We start from the raw sequence: 22,830 nt of genomic DNA, 5'->3' as shown, positions 1-22,830 counted from the left end.
GGTGGCTTTCATAGAGAATATCTAGTACATCAAAATAAAGAAATGGTGATATTATCTGCCTAAGTGGAATACTAATTAACTTCCTCATCCCAGAGTATTCTCAAATAGTAAATATCCCAATTAGAGATGAGAGTAAAGAGAGTCAGGCTTTGGCTTTGATGCATGCAATCTTTAGAACAAACTGAAAGATGACTGTCCCGTTCATTTCCATGGTTTTAAAAATTAAAAAAAGAGACAGGATTAAGATGGCGGAATAGGAGGACTGGAGCTCAACTTCTCTCCTAAAAACAACAAAATTCACAACAAAAGACTGAGCATTCTTCACCCAAATAGACCAGAAACCTTAAAAAAGATATAATACTCCAGAAGAAAAAGAGGAGGACACATCAAGAGGTAGGAGGGGCGATTTTGTGATATAAACAACCCCATACCTCCTGGGTGGGAAGCTCCACAGACTGGAAACTAACTGGTTCACAGGGACTCACCTACAGGAGTCAGAGTTCTGAGCCCCACATCAAACTCTCACATGTGGGGATCTGGCATGGGGAGAAAGAGCCCCTGGAGCATCTGGCATTGAAGGCCAGTGGGACTTGTGTGCAGGAGCTCCACGGGACTGGGAGAAACAGAGACCCCATTCTTAAAAGGCGCACACAGACTTTCACGTGCACTGAGTCCCAGGACAAAGCAAAGCCTCCATGGGAATCTGGTCAAACCTGACCGCAGTTCTTGGAGGACCTCCTGGGAAAACAGGGGTGAAAGTGGCTTGTTGTGAGGGAAGGACATTGAAAGCAAAGCTCTCGGGAATATTCAGCAGCTTGCCTTTCTCTGGAGGTGACCATTTTGGGAAAATCTGGCCTCACCCTTCAGTCAGCTGCTGAGAAGCCCTAGGGCAAACAACAATCCAGGTGGGATCACAGCCCCACCCCTCAGTAAACAGGCTACCTAAAGACCCCTCAGGCACACAGCTTCCTCTAATCCCATTCAGAGACTAAGCCCCACCCACCAGAGGGATTAGAATCGGCTCCACCTACCAGTGGGCAGGCATCAGCCCCTCCCGTCAGGAAGCCTATAGCAAGCCCCCCATACCAACTTCAGCCACAGGGGGACAGACATCAGAAGTAAGAGAGGACTTAAAAGAGACACACGCACCCGCATGTTCATTGAAGCACTATTCACAATAGCAGGATATGGAAACAACCCAAATGTCCATTGACAGATGATTGGATTCGGAAGATGTGGTATATATACACAATGGAATACTACTCAGCCATAACAAAGAATGACATAATGCCATTTGCAGCAACATGGATGGAACTAGAGAATCTCATACTGAGTGAAATGAGCCAGAAAGACAAAGACAAATACCAGATGATATCACTTATAACTGGAATCTAATACCCAGCACAAATGAACATCTCCTCAGAAAAGAAAATCATGGTCTTGGAGAAAAGACTTGTGGCTTCCTGATGGGAGGGGGAGAGAGTGGGAGGGATCGGGAGTTTGGGCTTATCAGACACAACTTAGAATAGATATACAAGGAGATCCTGCTGAATAGCATTGAGAACTGTGTCTAGATACTCATGTTGCAACAGAACAAAGGGTGGGGAAAAAAATGTAATTGTAATGTATACATGTAAGGATAACTTGATCCCCTTGCTGTACAGTGGGAAAATAAAAAAAATAATTAAAAAAATTAAAAAAAAAGAAGTAAGAGAGGCTACAACTCTATTATCTGTAAAAAAGGTCACCACACCAAAAACCTATAAAAATGAAAAGACTCAGATGAGGGAGAAAGGAAAAACCCCAGAAAATCAGCTAAGTGATGAGGAGATTCTCAGCATCCAGGAAAATGACTTTAGACTATTGATGCTGAAGATGATGCAAGATATTGGAAATAAACTGGAGGCAAAGATGGATAACTTACAGGAAACACTGAGCAAAGAGATACAAGATATAAAGCTTAAATAAGAAGAGATGTAAAATACAATAACTGAAATAAAAAATTCACTAGAAGCAGCTAACAGCAGAATACAGGAGGCAGAGGAATGAATAAGCGAGGTGGAGGACAGATTAGTGGAAATTACAGGTGTGGAACAGAAAAGAGAAAAAAGACTGAAAAGGAATGAAGAGAGTCTCAGAGAACTCTGGGACAATGTTAAACGCACCAACATCCGTATTATAGGGGTGCCAGAAGGAGAAGAGAGAGAGAAGGAGACAGAAAAAATATTCCAAGAGATAATAGCCGAAAAATTCCCTAACATGGGGAAGGAATCACTCACTCAAATCCAGGAAGCACAACGAGTACCATATAAAATAAACCCAAGGAGGAACACCCTGAGACACATATTAATCAAACTGACCAAAATTAAAGACAAAGAGAAAATCTTGAAAGCAGCTAGGGAGAAGAAACAAGTAACATACAAGGGAACCCCAATAAGGTTATCAGCAGATTTTTCAGCAGAAACTCTGCAGTCCAGAAAGGAGTTGCATGATATACTTAACGTGATGAAAGGAAAAAACCTCCAACCAAGATTACTCTACCCAGCAAGGCTCTCATTCAGATTTGAAGGAGAAATCAAAACCTTCACAGATAAGCAAAAGCTGAGAGAATTCAGCACCACTAAACCAGCCTCACAACAAATACTAAAGGAACTTCTATAGGCAGAAAAGAACAAGAAAAGAAGGAAAGAAAAAAGAGCAGCAAAAACAAATCCAAAGCAATTAATAAAATGGCAATAAGAACATACATATCAATAATTACCTTAAATGTTAATGGACTAAAGGCCCCAACCAAAAGACATAGACTGGCTGAATGGATACAAAAACAAGACCCATGTATATGCTGTCTTCAAGAGACCCACTTCACTTCTAGGGGCACATACAAATTGAAAGTGAGAGGATGGAAGAAAATATTTCACGCAAACGGGGATCAAAAGAAAGCTGGAGTAGCAATACTCATATCAGACAAAATAGACTTTAAAATGAAGAATATTTTAAGGGACAAAGAAGGACATTACATAATGATCAAAGGATCAATCCAAGAAGAAGATACAACAATTTTAAATATCTACACACCCAACACAGGTTCACCACAATATATAAGGCAACTGCTAACAACCTTAAAAGGAGAAATCGACAATAACACAATCATAGTCAGGGACTTTAACACCCCACTTACAGCAATGGACAGATCAACCAGACGGAAAATCAGTAAGGAAACACAGGCCCTGAATGATGCATTAAACCAGATGGACTTAATAGGTATTTATAGGACATTCCATCCAAAAGCAACAGAATACACATTCTTCTCAAGTGCACATGGAACATTCTCTAAGATTGATCATATCCTGCACTACAAATAAACCTCAGTAACTTTAAGAATACTGAAATCCTATCAAGCATTTTTTCCAACCACAACACTATACGTCTGAAAATCAACAAGAAAAAATTGCAAAAAACACCAACACGTGGAGACTAAACAACATGCTACTAAACAACCAATGGATCACTGAAGAAATCAAAGAGGAAATTAAAAAATGTCTAGCAGCAAATGACAATGAAGATACGACACTCCAAAACCTATGGGATGCAGCAAAAGCCGTTCTAAGAGGAAAGTTTATAGCAACACAAGCCCACCTCAGGAGACAAGAAAAAGCTCAAATAAACAAGCTAACTTTACATCTAAAGCAGCTTGAGAGAGCAGAACAGACAAGACCTAAAGTTAGTAGAAGGAAAGAAATCATAAAGATCAGAGCAGAAATCAATGAAATAGAAACAAAGAAAACCAAAGAAAAGATCAATGAAACGAAAAGCTGGTTCTTTGAAAAGATCAACAAAATTGATAACCCCCTAGCCAGATTTATCAAGCAAAAAAGAGAGGACTCAAATCAATAAAATTAGAAATGAAAAAGGAAAACTTACAACGGACATCACAGAAATTCAAAGGATCATAAGAGACTACTATATGCAACTATATGCCAATAAAATGGAAAACCTAGAAGAAATGGACAAATTCTTAGAAAAGTACAATCTTACAAGACTAAACCAAGATGAAATAGAAAAGATGAATGGACCAATCACAAGAACTGAAATTGAAACTGGGATTCAAAAACTTCCAACAAACAAACCTCCAGGACTAGATGGCTTCACAGGCGAATTCTAGCCAACATTTAGAGAAGAGCTAATCTTTCTGAAACTATTTCAAAAAACTGCAAAGGAAGGGATACTCCCAAACTCATTTTGTGAGGCCACCATCACCCTGATACTAAAACCAGACAAAGATACCACCAAAAAAGAAAACTACAGGCCAATTTCACTGATGAACATCGATGCAAAAATCCTCAACAAAATACTAGCAAACCGCATCCAACAATACATTAAAAGGATTGTACAACATGATCAAGTGGGATTTATCCCAGGGATGCAAGGGTTCTTCAGTATCTGCAAATCTATCAGTGTGATACACCACATTAACAAACTGAAGAATAAAAACCATATGATCCTCTCAATAGATGCGGAAAAAGCCTTTGACAAAATCCAACACCCATTTCTGATAAAAACCCTTCAGAAAGTGGGCATAACGGGAACCTACCTCAACATGATAAAGGCCATATATGACAAACCCACAGCGAAAATCATTCTCAATAGTAAAAAGCTGAAAGAATTCCCACTGAGATAAAGAACAAGACAAGGATGTCTGTTCTTACCACTACTCTTCAACATAGTTTTGGAAGTCCTAGCCACAGCAATCAGAGAAGTAAAAGAAATAAAAGGAATCCAAATGGGAAAGGAAGAAGTAAAATTATCCCTATTTGCAGATGACATGATGCTATACCTAGAGAATCCTAAAGACTCTACCAGAAAACTGTTAGAGCTCATCCACGAATTTGGCAAAGTCGCAGGATACAAAATCAATACACAGAAATCAACAGCATTTCTATACACTAACAATGAAAGAGAAGAAAAAGAAATTAGGCAAGCAATCCTGTATACCATCGCATCCAAAAGAATAAAATACCTAGGAGTAAGCCTACCTAAAGAGACAAAAGACCTGTACTCTGAAAATTACAAGCCACTGATGAAAGAAATCAAAAGGGACACAAATAGATGGAAAGATATACCATGCTCGTGGATTGGAAGAGTTAATATTATCAAAATGACTATACTACCCAAGGCAATCTACAGATTCAGTGCAATCCCTATCAAATTACCAAGGATATTTTTCATAGAACTTGAACAAAATATTTTAAAGTTTGTTTGGAAGCACAAAAGACCCAGAATAGCCAAAGACATCCTGAAAAAGAAAAATGGAGCTGGAGGAATCAGGCCCCCGGACTTCAGACTATACTACAAAGCAACAATCATCAAAACCTACAAAGACAGAAATATAGATCAGTGGAACAGGATAGAAAACCCAGAATTAAACCCACACACTTACAGCCAACTCATCTATGACAAAGGAAGCGAGACTATACAATGGAGAAAGGACAGCTTGTTCAATAAGTGGTGCTGGGAAAACTGGACAGCCACATGGAAAAGAATGAAATTAGAACACTCCCTAACACCATACACAAAAATAAACTCCAAATGGATTACAGACCTAGATATAAGACCAGACACTATCAAACTCCTAGAGGAAAACATAGGCCAAACACTCTCTGACATAAACAACAGCAACATTTCAGATCCACCTCTTACAGTACTGACAATAAAAACAAAAATAAACAAATGGGACCTACTCAAACTTCAAAGCTTCTGCACAGCAAAGGAAACCCTAAACAAAACGAAAAGACAACCCACAGAATGGGAGAAAATCTTTACAAGTGAATCGACTGACAAGGGATTTATCTCCAAAATTTATAAACACCTTCTGTAGCTCCATACCAAAAAAACAAACAACCCCATCCAAAAATGGGCGGAAGATCTAAACAGTTCTCCAAAGAAGACATACAATTGGCCAAGAAACATATGAAAAGATGTTCGGCATCACTCATTATTAGAGAGATGCAAATCAAAACCACTATGACGTACCACCTTACACCAGCCAGAATGGCCATCATCCAAAAGTCTACAAACAATAAGTGCTGGAGAGGGTGTGGAGAAAAAGGAACCCTAGTACACTGTTGGTGGGATTGTAAATTGGTGCAACCACTGTGGAAAGCAGTATGGAGATTCCTCAGAAAACTAAACATAGAACTACCATTTGATCCAGCAATCCCACTCCTGGGCATCTATCCAGAGAAAACCACGACTCACAAAGACACATGTACTCTGATGTTCATTGCAGCACTATTTACAATAGCCAAGACATGGAAACAACCTAAATGTCCATCAACAGAGGAGTGGATCCAGAAGATGTGGTACATATACATAATGGAATATTACTCAGCCATTAAAAAGAATGAAACACCGGCATTTTTAGCAACATGGATGGACCTAGAAACTATCATGCTAAGTGAAGTCAGCCATACAATGAGACACCAACATCAAATGCTTTCACTGACATGTGGAATCTGAAAAAAGGACAGACTGAACTTTGCAGGACAGATGCTGACTCACATTGAAAAACTTATGGTCTCTGGAGGAGACAGTCTGAGGGGTGGGGGATGTGCTTGGGCTGTGGGGTGGAAATCCTGTGAAATCAGATTGTTATGATCATTATACAACTACAGACGTGATAAATTCATTTGAGTAATAAAAAAAAAACAAAAACGAACAACAAAAAAATGCTTTTAATATGCTGATTGCATGTCAGAAAATTAACAGCATAAGCAATTTTTTTTTTTTTGGCCATGCCAGTGGCATGTGGAAATTCCTGGGCCAGGAATCAAACCCATGCCACAGGAGTGATCCAAGATCCTGCAGTGACAATGCTCAACCTGCTGCACCACAAGAGAACTCTGAGCAATGTTACTATTTCACTCAAATCATTTGGAAGTTTTTCATTCATAATTACTTTCAAAGCTACTTTACGTTAAAAAAAAAAAAAAATCACTTTCATGGTAAGAACATCTTACTTTGGATCCATCCCAAACCAGTGATTCAACTTAGTATGTTACTTCAGTTGTTAAACTTAGCTGCAAAGGAATTTCTAGTTATTCCCAGAAATCAAACTGACATTAAGGGGATAATTTAAAGTGAATGTGTAAGGTTTTAAAGGTTAAGACCAATAAAGCATTCCAAGACAGCACTGTTCAACAGACATAAAATTTCCCATGGTGACTACTATGAGGAAGACCAACATTCAATTAGATGACTAAATCATGGTGTTTACTTTAAAATAAATAGCAAAAGCCATCTTTTAGTCATTTCTTTAAAAAAAAAAAGAGATAGTCTAGACACATGCAAATCTCTAGATGGGGACTGCAGTTTCTCTATCTCATACAGCCAGAGCACTTACTATCAGCCAAGAAATGTTTCAACCTATGGACTTATCATTGGCATGTTTAATTTACAGATGAGCCAATTAACTTGCTCAGGGTCACACAGGCAATAAGTGGAGAAGCTGGAATTCGAATCCAGATAGTGACTCTAGAGTCTATTCTCTTACTCTATACGTGTGTCCTGTAAGTGTTAAGTACCCATTCCCCACTTAGAGAAGAGGGATATCATTTCCAAGTGGATTACTTCAAAGCTACAGCTGACTCCATGGAGGACAGTTTAGATACACTCACGTCCTCTCCAAACTGCTTCTGAACCTATCCCTAGAAATTTTTATTGATGCCTCTGGAGTTCTACCCCAAATCTTCGGGAAAGGAAATAAAACAAGTCAATCAGTGAACAAGCATGAAAATCCATGTCCATTATACAAAATATGAAGTTGAATTTAAAGTTTTTAAGGTCATGACTATCTCAATACACTGCTGGTAGGAATGTAAATTATTTTCCTGATAAATTTCTGTATTTTTCCAAGTTTTTTGCTTTTTATAATTAACGAGAAAAGGAAATATTTTTCTAAAAAACCTGAAATTCCAATAAACAGTGAAAAGTCCTATGAAAGTGAAATATTACTTTTTTGAATTTTTATTCAAAGAACATTAAGATGGTCAAACTTCTCAAGAAATCTTTTGAGGTTTACAAGGTACACATGCTTGCTCATGTATAGTTCTCTGGAAATTTTAAATTCCTAGCCATAGGCACAAAGTTCTTAGTGTGCTCCCATACCAATAAGACAGGTATAATTTTGAACTGTATTTCACAAAACATGTAAGTGAAAAGGATTCCAAAAATAAATAGTGTTTTTAATCTGTAACTTGTGATATTTATACAACTGGAAATAATCTAAGGATAAAATATTCAAAATTTATATTTTACTAAAAACAGTAGCTAAGCTTTGCATAAACTACCTTTATAAACAACAGTTTCAGACCATCTTTAGCTATCATTATATAAATCACTGACACTTCCTTTTTTCCCTTTTTTCTTTTATGGACAATGAAATCTTTCCAATCTCAATACCACTTTCTTCCACAGGAAAGAATGAGTGCTTCTGGGACAAATGCTAACACATAAAATATGTCTAGAAACTGAAAGGAGAAGAGGGACTGAATACTGAATTTTAAAATTAAAATAGTGTTCTGTACATATCAAATCATTTACTAGAAACAGTTAGATGCAAATACCTGCTGCTCCAGACTCTTGACTATAACTAATGGATGAAGAACGGATAGTTCTCAGTCGTAAACTTTGGGCTCTCTCTTGTCGAGCAGCATCACAGGTCTGGTTGGGATGCCAAATTTGTTTACAGTGGTAGCAAAACTCTGTTCCACAGCCTTCTCGTCCACATGTTAATTTTGGACAGCTAGCACATCCAAATGCTATCACAGCATACCTTGGAAGAACAAGAGAATGATTTAAAATGTGGTGGTATAAAGTAAGAAATATTCACAAAGTGAAAATACTACTCAATTCAAATCTATTCCTGAAAAAGTTTTCTATGCATCAGCTAACAGTCATAAACCCTAAGACTATCTCAACAATATAAAAATGTGGAAAAAAATGAACAGTTCACAAATGAAGACATAAATGGCTAAAAAAATTTGAATTTTCAACTTCTAACTTTCAACTTTTAACTAGGACACTAAGCTGCATATATAATCCTGATTTTATAAAAATTCTATTAAATTAATATTGTATGCACATAGAAAAGACTAAAAGAGAATGCACCAAAAATCTTAACAGTTTTCCTGCTACTGGGTTTTTTCTTTCTTTATATATTTACATATTTCTAATTTTTACAATTAATTGTAAATATTAAAATCTGAAAGATAAAAAATTTACCCATTTAAAATTGTAGTGACTATGGATCAGCTATACCTATCAGTTAATGGCAAGTAAGGCCAATTCATACATTTTGTGACTATTTTGTATTTATGCATACAATTTCATATTTTTGTTTCTAACATGTGTGGAAGAAGTAGTCTTTGGTGCCAATCTCCTACTGAAAAGTCCATAAACTTTTTTTTTTCTTTTTTCTTTTCTTTTTTTTAGGACCTCACCTGCAGCATATGGAAGTTCCTAGATGAGGGGTCAAATTGGAACTGTAGCTGCCGGTCTACACCTCAGCCGCAGCAATGCTAAATCTGTGCTGTTTCTGCAGCGTACACCACAGCTCACAGCAATGCTCGATCCTTAACCCACTGAGCGGGGCAGGGATTGAACCGGCATTCTCATGGATACTAGTCAGGTTCGTTACTGCTAAGCCACAATGGTAATTCCAAAAAAAAGTCCATAAACTTTAATTTCTCAATTAGGAAATTGAGGTTTTTTTGTTTTGTTTTGTTTTTTGCTTCAGATAAAAGACTGAGAACAGCAGATTTATGACTATCCCTAATATCTATTTTCTGAGTTAATATTTTGGGCACTTCAAAAATTTCTAACTTAAGTTTTGGGCACTCTTAGACATTTATCCTAGAAAAATGAAAACTTATGTTCACATAAAAACCTGTATACAAATGTTTACAGCAGCTTTATATGTAACAGCCCAGATGTCCTTCTTCAACTATGATGATATATATTATGGAATACCACTCAACAACAAAAAGGAACTACTGCTATTGGATGACTCTCTGAGGAATCATGCTGATGAAAAAGGTCAATCTCAAACTGCTCAGGACCTTGACTATGGTGGTGGATACACAAACCTACAGGTGGTAAAACAGTATATAACTATAAACATCCACTCACAAAAAGAAGTACAACTGGAGAAATCTGAATAAGATAGGTAGATTGTATCAATACCAATATTCTGGTTGTGATATTGCTTTACAGCCTTGCAAAATGGTACCCATGAGGAAAACCATTTGAAGAATATACAGAATTTTTATTATTTTTTTTTTGTTTGTGTGTGTGTGTGTGCCTTTTTAGGGCTGTACCTGTGGCATATGGAGGTTCCCAGGCTAGGGGTCTAATCAGAGCTGCAGCCGGTGGCCTACACCATAGCTCATGGCAACGCCGGATCCTTAACCCACTGAGCAAGGCCAGGGATGGAACCCGCAACCTCATGGTTCCTATATGGATCTGTTTCCACTGCGCTACGAAGGGTACTCCTATTATTTCTCAAAACTACACATAAATCTTCAACTATCTCAATGAAACTTTCAATTTAAAAGTTTAGGGATTTCTGCTTCTCTCTGAAAGAGAAATAAACAAGTAACCCATGTATAAGAGGCTTTTGTGGAGTTCCCTTATGGCACAGCAGGTTAAGGATCCAGCATTGTCACTGCAGTGGCTTGGGTGGCTGCTGTGGCACAGGTTTGATACCTGGCCCAAGAACTTCAAAATGCCATGGCACAGCCAAAAAAAAAAAAAAAAGAGTGGGTGGTTGTAAATATCAAACATTTTCCTTTGAAAAAAAAAAATTTTTTTTTTTTTTCCTTTTTACCACCGTACCTGTGGCATATGGGAGTTCCCAGGCTAGGGGTTGAGCTGGAGCCATAGCTGCTGGCCTACACCACAGCCTCAGCAACGTCAGATCCAAGCCACATCTGTGACCTACACTACAGCTCACAGCAATAGAATCGTTGACCCACCGAATGAGGCCAGGGATCAAACCCACTTTGTCATCATGGATTCTAGTCAGGTTTATTTCCACTGAGCCACAATGGGAACTCCACCATGAAATTTTAAATAATAGTTGTAACTGAGATTTTTACTGAATTTCAAGATAATCTATTAATTTATGCAAAATGTTAAGAGTCAGGAAGTTCCTCCAATTTTGGACCTGTTGTACCCATAGTATCTCACTCTTTAAACTTAAATGTTAGGTGTTAAATTCCAATTTATTTTTGATAGACCAATTCTCCAATTACCATTGTCTATCATAAATGTGTTCTAACAAAACTGAATTAAAGACCATTTAAATCAACACAGGGTAATCTAGCAAAGTTTCATTTCCCTGAGGGCTTATTCATTGCAGTCTCAATAAACAGAAAAAAATTCTTCAAAGACTCTATTTTCTCCCAAGTTATAATCTAAAGCAATCTTTATAATAGTAATTTCAGTGAAAATGGCATTCTCTTCCAAACATCTTCTCTATGATACCTTTTCTTGAAAAAAAGAGGGAAGAGGAGGGACAAAATGGGGAAATCTGTGTGTGTGCAGGTGAAAATGCTAAGAGCAACTCTTTTTTTTAAGTCAGTCACAGTTTATAAAAGCAGAAGAAAAATTTAGACTACAAAATTCCAATATTATCTATATAATTTTATCTAAGTTACATAATCTCCCTACAACTAAGTTTTCCCAAACACAAAATAGTGATTCATTGATGTTTAGCTTCAGTATTGGGTTAGCTTCAGTATTCAGTCAAAAACAGCTTCAGCTTTAGCCTTGACCTTTAAAAGGCCAAATAAGTAAATGACTGCTTGGATGACATTTCTAGTTCCTCTGCATTTATGCTTGATTATCGACTGTGTGATCATATAAGTTACTATCATTTCTACATCAATATAAATAATGTTTGTCATATGGACTGAATATTACTACCTGAATATTCACTTCAAAATAAACATTGACAGCCTTCTAGACAGAGTAAAAATCTTCCTACTTTATATCATGAAATCTTACTGGACAATTGAAGTATAAATGTAAATTGTGTTACAAGAATAAAATGTAATTCTCGATTGTGAAAGTCAAATTTAGATACAACTTAATAAATTTCAAATAGCTAAATAGGGAAACAGATTTATAGTAAAAATAAATCAGATTTATAGTAAATATGAATACTGAAAGTGCTTTAACTAGATAAATTTAGAAGAACGTATCATTTCCGAGCAAATATTTATAAAAATATATGAGGTAGATAAGCAAAAATTGGGCTATGTCATAATTCTAACCTTTGTAGAGGTTGTTTGGTATAATATAGTATATTACTAAACAAAACTTTTAAGAACTGACTTAATTTCTAATTAGTGATTGAGGCTATCTAGAGGAATAACTTTTTTTTTTTTTTTTCCTTCAAGAGAAAGCTCTGTTAGGGAATTCAGCACATCCTGGCAAGAACAATTAAAAGCAAAATGTTAACTTTGCTATTGCAAAATTTACAAGAGAAGTTCCAAAATTTGGCAAAATATCCATTAAAAACAGGAAGAGTTATGGCAAGAAAACCGAGGACTCAAAACATATTTTCTTCTCAAGTAATCAAACTTCTAACTTCATAAAATGCATTAAGATGAAAAAATTGTTAGTTTTCAGTCTAGAGACTTAAGATTGTTGAAAATGACTGTTTATATTTCAGATAGTATATGTTTATTTAGAATTTTAAAAATATGCAGTGTAATTATCAGGAGTAAACTGCTGACATGTTAGAGTAATTACCATTCCTGCATTATGATTTCAAACATTTTAATGTCTGATTACTTATTTTTTTTAATTTTCTTAAAAAAATTTTAACATTCATTCTTGTATCCCAGAAGGATACAAGACTAGTCATGACTAGTGATATTTGACTTTGACCCTGGAGGAATATTGATTAAACACCTAGCCACTTGGCTTTTGATGAAAATGTAGGTTTTGACACATCTCAAAAATTAGGATATAATAGGGAGTTCCTATGGTGGCTCAATGGAAACAAATCTGACTAGTATCTATGAGGACATAGGTTCAACCCCCGGCCTCATTCAGTGCGTTAAGGATCTGGCATTGCCATGAACTGTGGTGTAGGTCACAGACACGGCTCAGATTCTGTGTTGCTGTGGCATAGGCTGGTGGCTGCAGCTCCGATTCAGCCCCTAGCCTGGAAACCTCCATATGCCTCAGGGTACGGCCCTAAACAAACAAACAAACAAACAAACAAAGATAGGATATAAAGAATAAAAAGAGTAGTGATATTTATGGAGTTCTCTTGTGGCACAGCAGGTTAAGATCCAGACTTGTTACTGCAGTGGATTGGGTTGCCGCTGTGGTGCAAGTTTCATTCCTGGCCCAGGAACTTCTGCATGCAAAGAGTGTGGCCAAAAAAAAAAAAAAAAACCAAAAAAAGAGAAGAGTTGTGCTATGTAAATAAAACAGTGTGTATATGTGTGCATGTGTAGTGAGGGAGGGAGGTAGGGAGGAAAAGAGAGAGAGGTGGGAAAAAGAAAAAGAGAACAGTACATCAAACTTGTTTAATGCTACTCTGCAGTATTTTTTATAAAAGAAAAGCTAAGCTGTCCTACCCCAGGGTTAAACATTTAAGGCCCATTCAATCTGGGCAAATTCCTAGGAAAAACAGAATTATCTTTAATAATACCAACCAAATATTTTCATGACTGTGAACTTTGATAAGTATAAAAGTTAGGGTTGATTGTCTAGAAGATTTTTCTTATGCTAACCATTACTGAGTGTTTACAATGTAAGTGTTCCATCTTCACACATATTCAATCCTAATAATAACTGTTAAGCGCTTTCTATAATATATGAAGGGGTTAAATGTACCTAGCACTCATATTTTGAAAACAGAATGTGAGGACTTTTGAAAATGATTTTCATTTTTTGGGAGCCAAACTTATTTTTCATTGGAAAACAGCTCTCAAACTATAATGGGAAGCAAGTGGCCAAACTAAATTAAATACAAAATATTTGCTTTAAAGAAAAATTTCAGTGCTCTAGTGCATGAGGTATTATTTGGGAAAACAGGCTCAACAGAAGGTCACAAAAATAACAATAATATTGGTCAACCAATTAAACTCTCTGGCTTAAACAGTACCCACACCTTGGTTTAGATGATAGTTTCATTTCCTTCTATGATCCTTTATTTAACTCAAGTCTTACTTTCTATCTCTATTTTTCAGCTGAAAGTCTCTAGTTACTTAAAATGCTTAAAACTTCCCACTTAGTAGACTGTGGAGGGATAGGAAGAAACTAGGAATAGGAAGGAGGGGAAATAGGAGTTTTTCAAGAAATATTTTCTATTTGCTGGACTGTTAATAGGTGATCCATTTCAAGAAAGAACTCAATGGTCAAGTTAAATTACCTTTTTTTTTTTTTTTTAAACTACAGGATATGCTAAAGGAATTTTTTAACATACCAATAGTGTACATACATAGTAAACATTACTTCCCAAACTTATCTGACCATGACATCTAGTTCCTGGAAGTGTTTCACAATATTAGAGTTCCACAAATTCACAATGGGGAAGCAGGGATATCAACTAGGGTAGTATATTCTGCCCTAGAACAAAGTCCTCATAAAGGAATAAGAAAAACAAATTATACCTAACATGAAAGGGGATCCTAAGATCTCACTGAAAAATGATTTAAAAAAATGAAAGATTATTCAGCAGTCCAAGGTAAATTTTTTCCAAAAGCACAAAACTTTAACACAACCTTTAAAGAACAAACATATAATCAGAAACACCAAAATTATATGATCCAGCTAAGGGGAAAAGTCAAGTTTTATATCCAAATCAATAGGCTCATGATTCCACTAGCAAGAAGTTACTGTCACTCTGTGGAAATGGATTGACCACATTTTTGAGAAATGGTCTAGACAAAGTGAGACTCATCTCCTGGTTCCCTCTTTCAGGATCTGTTTTCCTAGAGAGGATGCATTCTGTTCTGCTTTCCAGTACATACTGCAGGGGAAGTCTACAGTTTTTGAGAACTGCCCAGAACATTTGCAGAAGTCTGTCTAATTTCAGGGTGGAGTGTTAGTAAGCTGTTTTGGATGCATAGCTAAAGCTTACTTCCTTAGGTGACGAATTATTAAGGGAAAGAGGATATGTCTCCTGTGTCTTATCACTTTGGTTCTTGTTTTCTAAGACACACATATTTATTCCTCAGGAGAAAATCAAAGCTGGATTTGTTCTCTGTATAGAAATTTCTAGGACTTCAGGTAGTGGCTCAGTAGTTAACGAACCCAACTAGTATCCATGAGGACATGGGTTCGATCCCTGGCCTTGCTCAGTGGGTTAAGGATCTGGCATTGCCGTAAGCTGTGGTGTAGGTCGCAGACTGTGCCTTGGATCTGGCACTGCTGTGGCTGTGGTGTAGGCCAGCAGCTACAGCTCCAATCCTACGGCTAGCCTGGGAACCTCCATGTGCCGCAGGTGCAGCCCAGAAAAGACAAAAAAAAAAAAATTCTACAAGGTTAGCCTACAAAAGAATTTCGGCATGTCAAAAGATGGGCAAGTTATGGCTAAAACCCTTCTTTGTAGGATGGGAATGAGAGTCATATGGATAGAATAAAATTCTAAAAATACATGTTCTTTGGTTCCTAAGCCTATGGAGCCATTCTTTTTTTTATCCATTATGAAGAGTATCTTCTGCCAGAATAAATTATTATTTAGAGCCATTTAAATGTCAGTAAATAAGCTCAAAGCTTCACAAACCTGATTACAGTTGAGCACATTGCTTTAAAATGGTTTACTAACTGTTCCTGAGATACATGATTTACAGCAATGGCAGTCAGATTTGTTCATTTGATAATTCGTTATTGAACATGGAGTTAACCTGTGGTTATATAGAAAAAAAATACCTTTTTTTTTTCCTCTTGAGAGGCTCACAGGTATTAAATTGTTAGTTATATTCCAGTATAATAAATGTTCCTGCATATTCAAAGCTCCCCAGAAGCACTCACATAGCATGACAGGTATAACGTGTACTGATAGAAGGGTAGCCTCAGCTAACTGAAGCAAGTGATGTCAGAAATCAAAATGCCAATCTTTTGCTATCTGCCTTGACAATGTACAAACCAGGCCAGCTTTTTAAAATATAATGTACCTCTGTATGTTCTGAATTTATTACATGTGGTGACAATTTAATTTTTTCCCCTTAAATAGCTAAATTTCACAATTCTGGATGGTGAATCAATCTTTTCCCAATTGGTTTGGAATGCTTCCGCCCAAATCAAGTTCGCATATGAGCAAGTACCTATGTTAGCCCTCTCTATTGTGTTCTATTAGGCTACTAATGTTGATATTGTCCACTATGATGACATGATCCACCAACCCAGCACAAGAGAACATACCTGTTTAGTGACCAGAAAGCTCATGCCTCTGGGTTTATTTTCTCAATCTCCTCTGGTCACAGGTTCTAACATGTAAGCCTCTTTTTCATTTGTTCCATCACTTTTACATGTTTTCTTTTAAAGGTATTAAATGTTTAAAGGAACTTGTGAAGCACCTCTTAACATAGGGTTGCATGAAAGATAGAAAGCATACTTTCTCTAGATGAAATACGTATATTTTTATTTGAACTCCTGCTATAAAAGTATTTGCTGTAATGATTTGCAAAAGGCTTTTCTTTCAACCTAAAATTTGTAATCCAACTTGAAATCTACTCTAATTAATGTGCATACTTGTATCAGTGAAAATGTTTTGCAGGGGGTTCATGGGATCAAAAGTAATACAATTATATTTAAGCTATTCTTCTGATAGGATACTGTCTCTTGCTCCAATTATTTATTTATTTATTTATTTATTTATTTATTTGCTTTTTTGGGGCCAGCACCAGTGGCATATGTAAGTTCCCAGACTACGGGTCGAATTGGAGCCACAGCTGCCACAGCCACAGTGACATGGCATCGGAGCTGCATATGCAACCCACACCACAGCTCACGACAATGCCGATCCCTGACCCTGAGCGAGGCCAGAGACTGAACTCATTGCATGCTCATGGATATTAGTCAGATTTGTTTCTGCTCTGCCATAATGGGAACTCCTCCAATTATTTAAAAGTATTGTTCATTTTTCTGATTTTCTTTCTCTTTCTCTTGAGAGTTTAATCCTTTAGGGATCCCAGAGTTTACTTCTACCATATACCTTGGCCCAGTTTAGATAGTATGTTTAACATTTTATTGTTTATGTTATATACAAGCATCTTACAGTATAGAAGAGCATAATCTAAATCAGATACCGAATAGAGTCCTTCACAAAACTAACAAACTCATAAAATGTTAAGTAGTTAGGTAACATTTTTAGTGCTTTATGTTACATAGAAATCCTTGGCGGACAGTTAATGCTAGTGACACCTGAGAAAACTGGTTGGAATTTGCACAGGCTGGAAACACATTATTACTATCCTCATTTAAAATTATGGAATTCATAGATTGGAGGCAATCTGAAAAATTTGCTGCTCAACAAGTTTTTAATAATGGATTTGATTACAGACCTGAAATTGTCATTTGATCAATTAAACTCACATTCCAGCCTTGTCTTTGATTATATGCAGATAATCAAATGCTTGGGTTTTCCCAAACTCTTACTTAAAATCTCTGGGTTACTAATGGTATGCTAAATCTTATCCCGTGTTTTTGGCTTTATTCTTGAAAAGCACATGACTATTTCTTCCTAGTTCTAACAACCATACATGGTAAATGCTACATAAATGGAGGCTGCTGTTAACATATAAGACATATATAAGCAAAATTATTTTATTTTAAATATTAGTAGAATGGCATTTGTAATTCAAAAACTTGAGGCAAATGAACTTATACGATCTGTGATTCTTGAGGCTAGCAAATACTCATTTATGTCAACACGAACACATCATACTGCGGCACCATTAAGGAGCTTTTCAAAAGGGTCATTTAATTTATATAAATGACTCAAACAAAAGCAAGCAAACAAAAGGCCTGATAGTTTCATCTATTATACCAAAATAAAAATTCTCCAAATGGATGGGGAAAATCAATTTGTCCACTACTACATCCTATACTAACTTACCCTTTTCTTCTGAAAAAAATTTTTTTTTGTCTTTTTTGCTATTTCTTTGGGCCGCTCCCACGGCATATGGAGGTTCCCAGGCTAGGGGTCGAATCGGAGCTGCAGCCCCCGGCCTATGCCAGAGCCACAGCAACGCGGGATCCGAGCCGTGTCTGCAACCTACACCACAGCTCATGGCAACGCTGGATCGTTAACCTGCGACCTCATGGTTCCTAGTCGGATTCGTTAACCACTGCGCCACGATGGGAACTCCCTGAAAATGTTCTTAAGTGAATATGTGATGCAAAGACAGTATAAAGATGAACAACATAAGATTCCTGCCTTTAATATCTGACACTGCTCCTGACAAATGGTATATACTCAATATATTTTTTTTCTCTTTTGAATTAATAAAGTACCTATCATGATAAGTTTTTTTTTTTTTTTTGAGTAATCGTTGGCAAATTCTTATTTTATCCAGAGAAAAAATTAACTCAAGAAAAATCAAACAAATTCTTCTTACCCACAGTCTGGAGCTGGACACCACCTACAATCAGGATCTGCAACAAGCCACCGTCTAAGCATAAATTCTTCATATTTTTCCATCAAGACATCATCACTTAATATCAAGCGAATATCATGGGGATTAAACCGTTCAGTACATTCTGGGCAACTGATATTAACTCTACTTTCAGAAATTTCTATCCTTAGGTATTGTCGCAAGCAATCCACACAAGATCTATGATGACAAGTCATTATCTCAGGAAATCTGTCTTTAGAATGCCGCAAAAGGCACAAGGGGCACTCTATGAAGTCTCCAATTTGTTTGCTGATGGAAGTTAATCCATTGTCAGAGGAGGTATTTGTAGAAAAAATGGAGTTCTTATCAGTACACATTTCAGAATGTATACTTTCGATACTCGCAATTCCATCCACCCCGCCATTTAGCTCCCTTGATTTACGTTTGTTTTCCTTTTTCCTCCGAAAAAGAGAGCCTATTGAAATTCTTCTTTTTTTGGGTGCCTTTTTGACCGAAGGCAAGCTTACAGATGATGCAGAAGACTGAAGATCTCGATCTGAACCCATTTGCCGATGTAAACTCATGTCTAAAATACTCATTAGAATTGAGTTAGGGTCTGTGTTTATACACAGCCCTTCATTATATTTAGAGATCAAACCTATTTCTTGTTCTTGCATTCAGATTAAGTCATGGTGTAAGAAAATTCTACTTGGCTCCTCCAGAGAATTCTTGAAAAAGTTCAATTTACAGAAGACTTATCACAGATGTTCTGAAAAACAAAAGAAAATAGAATACCAAGATTATTTAATTGCATTCTCAGTCTGCATATTTTTTACAAACTTACAAACTCTTCTCCATGAAACTTTAAAGAAGCATGTTCTTTAACTATTTGTTGGTTTTCTTTTTAAATAAAGCCAACTATTGAGTAGTCTACAAGAGAATTTAAAACCAATGCTGAAATAACAAGGATATTCTTTAATCTTAAGAGCCTAGATTTGAGCTGATCTCATTAAAATCTTGTACAAAACTTTTGATCATCATCACACTCAAACATCAGTGATTCCCACTGCCTTTAAGAGTTTTTTAAAAAGTGACAATAAAATGTACATGCAAATACAAAAGTCTAAGGATAGCTTATACTATTTTGAAGAACAAAGTGTATATGTGTGTGGGGGGGTACTCTTACACTGCCAGATATAATTACTATTATAAAGTTACAGTAATTAAGAAGACAGTATGGAACATCACAAAGATGGATACAAAGACCAATGGAACAGAGCACAGTACAGAAAAAAAAAGCCCCACATATACACATGGATACTTCTTAGTCAAAGGAGACACTGCTGAGCATTAAGAATGGCCTTGTCAAGAACAAAACAAAACCACATAATACAGTTTTCCTGGTTACCATCTGAGAAGAGAAAAGGAACTTAACATGTAGCTAAACCCCCATATAAAAATAAATTCTATATGGTTCATAGAACTAAATGTGAAAAGTAAAATCATAAAACTTCTAAGAGTCAATAGAAGAGAATGTTTTAATGAAAAGATTTCTTAAATGGGACATGCTAAAGTACTTAACTATAAAATAAAAATTGTTAAATTGGATTACAATAAAGAGACAGTATTAGGGACAGGGAGAAGATATTTGTCACTTATAACTAATAAAGGAATAGTATCCAGAATATAGAAAGAATACTTAGAAATCAATAAAACAAAGCTGACATTCAAAAGAAAAATGGGCAATGGACGTAACAGGCACTTTACAAAATAATATGAAAAAGTGCTCAACATCATCTGTCACACACATTAAAGCCACACTGAGGGATCACCACACACCCAGGAGGATGGCTAAAATTCTGACATTTCCAAATGTTAACAAATATATGGACTGCTGGTAGGGGTGAAAAATGGCACAAATACTTTGGAAAACTGTTTAAAAGTATCTACCAAATGTGGACATATGGATACTCTATCATTCAAGTTATAGCTCTATATATGGATCTTGTCCTGAGAACTTATCACTTAAAATATTAAACAAGCGGTACTTAATGAGTATTGCCTAGAGAATTTTTCAAAACATGTTTCTAGAAATTTGATTTCACTTAAAATATTAAACAAGCGGTACTTAATGAGTATTGCCTAGAGAAATTTTCAAAACATGTATCTAGAAATTTATTATCCAGATAAGAACCTAGTAAGAGGTGCTGTTAATATTTAAACTAGGATAATAGGGGGAAAACCAGAACAGATGGTCATCTTATTCAGGAAGCCTTTCTAAAATATTGTACAAATAAACAAATACGCCTCAAAGGAAAATAAACCAATTTGAATACTAAAAAATTTTACCATATTTTATATGATAAAAAATACTATAAAGTAGGAAGACATGATAAATTAGTAAAGACATATATAACAACAAACAAATCCCCACAGTATAAAAAGAGCTTTTATACATTAGTAAGAAAAAGATGTGCAACAGTAAAAGGAGCAAAGATATAAGAAGGCAGTTCTAGAGATAAAGAATTACAAAAATTAGGAAGATAGGAACAGTCACAACTAAAGAAATGAAAATTCAAACATTAGATACCATCTAGATACCATCCCTGTACACATTAGACTGGAAGTTTGAAGGGATTGATGTGTACTGAAAGAAGCACCTCAACATATTGTTGGGAGGAGCTCAAATCAGCACAACTTCAGGGAACCAATTTGGCACAAACTTTCAGAATGGAACTTTTGACCAGCAATCCTACAGGTAAAATTCATCCTTCAGAATATATAAGGACACAAATATGCAAATATATACTGTACAAGGAAACTCACCGCAGCCTTGTTGATATAAGCAAATAAAACAAGGCAAAAAAAAAAGCCCCTCACAAAACCTGGAAATAAATGTCCAACAGGGAAATGGGGAAGAATAAAGGAACCAACCACAATTTGTGCGCAATAATAAGGAAAAGATCTCTCTATACAATACTAAATGAACAATAATAACTGCAAAATAGAAGGCAATACTACATATAATTGCAAAAATGTACAGCATGAACCTATTTGTGGGGAAAAAAACACCACACAGGCTTACATGTACCTACACAATTTCTGGAAAAATGTCAAACCATTAACAGTGGCTATCTTGGTGAGAATAATCTTTAGTATATACTTTCTTCCTTCTGCATAATACAATTGTATTATGAGCATTCACTGCTTACAGCTAAAAAAAAAAAAAAACACCTAAGTGAACCCCACAAGCAACAACAAAATCATATTTCTTCCACTTTAGAGCTATCCAATCAAAATTTGGATATGGTCCAGAACTTATATATTCTGAAAATGTTCCTCAGTAATTCAGCCGCACACTCTGGTCAAGAATCACTAATACTATGGTCAAGAATCACTAATACTAAGACACCCTGATAAACACTTCGACTTAAAAACAGAATTCTATAGGCTTAGCCTCAAAAACACAGCTCCTTGTTTTTCATTACCTGAGGTACTAAAAATAAAAGCTCTGTTAAAAACAAACAAACAAACAAACAACAACACTCAGAATTCCCATTGTGGCTCAGCAGAAGCAAACCTAACTCATATCCCTGAGGATTCAGGTTCAATCCCTGGCCTCATTAAGGATCCGGCATTGCCATGAGTTGTGGTGTAGGTTGCAGACACAGCTTAGATCCTGTGTAGCTGTGGCTGTGGTATAGGCTGGCAGTGGCAGCTCCAATTCGACCCCTAGCCTGGGAACTTCATATGCCACAGCTGCGGTCCTAGAAAGCAAGTAAGCAACAAACAAAAAACCCAACTCAGTTTATAGTTATTTTCAGCCTCTGGGGTTACACTGAGTTAGTACTTAACAACCTATGATATGGAAATAAGATCATATATTTAAAAAACCCACATAATTTAATGACTATCCTTGTATAGATATAATCCACGAAAGGTGCTAAAAGCATGTGACTTGAGAGCACTGGGACTGCCTCAAATCAAGGGGACTTTGGCTTAATTTCACAGTTAAAATCTACCCCAGCCATTTGTTAAACACTGAGGTTCTCATCATGACCAAGATACGTATGGTCTCTATCCTCAATGTGATATGTCTAGAGAAGAAACAGGTATCACAAAACCAAAAATTATAAACTTACACATTAAAAAAAATTTTTTTTTTCATTTTTGGCTGCCCCACAGCATATGG

At 36.2% G+C, this 22,830-nt stretch overlaps 1 protein-coding gene across 3 annotated transcripts in view; it reads right to left on the bottom strand.

The window, feature by feature from the left end:
• Positions 1-22,830, bottom strand: part of RNF19A (ring finger protein 19A, RBR E3 ubiquitin protein ligase) — a 71,332-nt gene that overhangs the window by 16,273 nt on the left and 32,229 nt on the right. For all 3 annotated transcript variants that reach the window (XM_047783522.1, XM_047783520.1, XM_047783521.1), the window contains 2 exons: positions 18,642-19,407; positions 8,622-8,830 (listed from right to left, as the gene is read on the bottom strand). In XM_047783522.1, coding sequence (XP_047639478.1) covers positions 8,622-8,830; positions 18,642-19,315 — 883 coding nt within the window. In that variant the 5' untranslated portion in view covers positions 19,316-19,407. The remainder of the gene's footprint in view (positions 1-8,621; positions 8,831-18,641; positions 19,408-22,830) is intronic.

Source organism: Phacochoerus africanus, chromosome 6, assembly GCF_016906955.1.
Source record: "Phacochoerus africanus isolate WHEZ1 chromosome 6, ROS_Pafr_v1, whole genome shotgun sequence".
NCBI lineage: Eukaryota > Metazoa > Chordata > Mammalia > Artiodactyla > Suidae > Phacochoerus > Phacochoerus africanus.
Note: the sequence above shows the minus strand (reverse complement) of the source record. Positions and strands in the feature narration are given on the sequence as shown.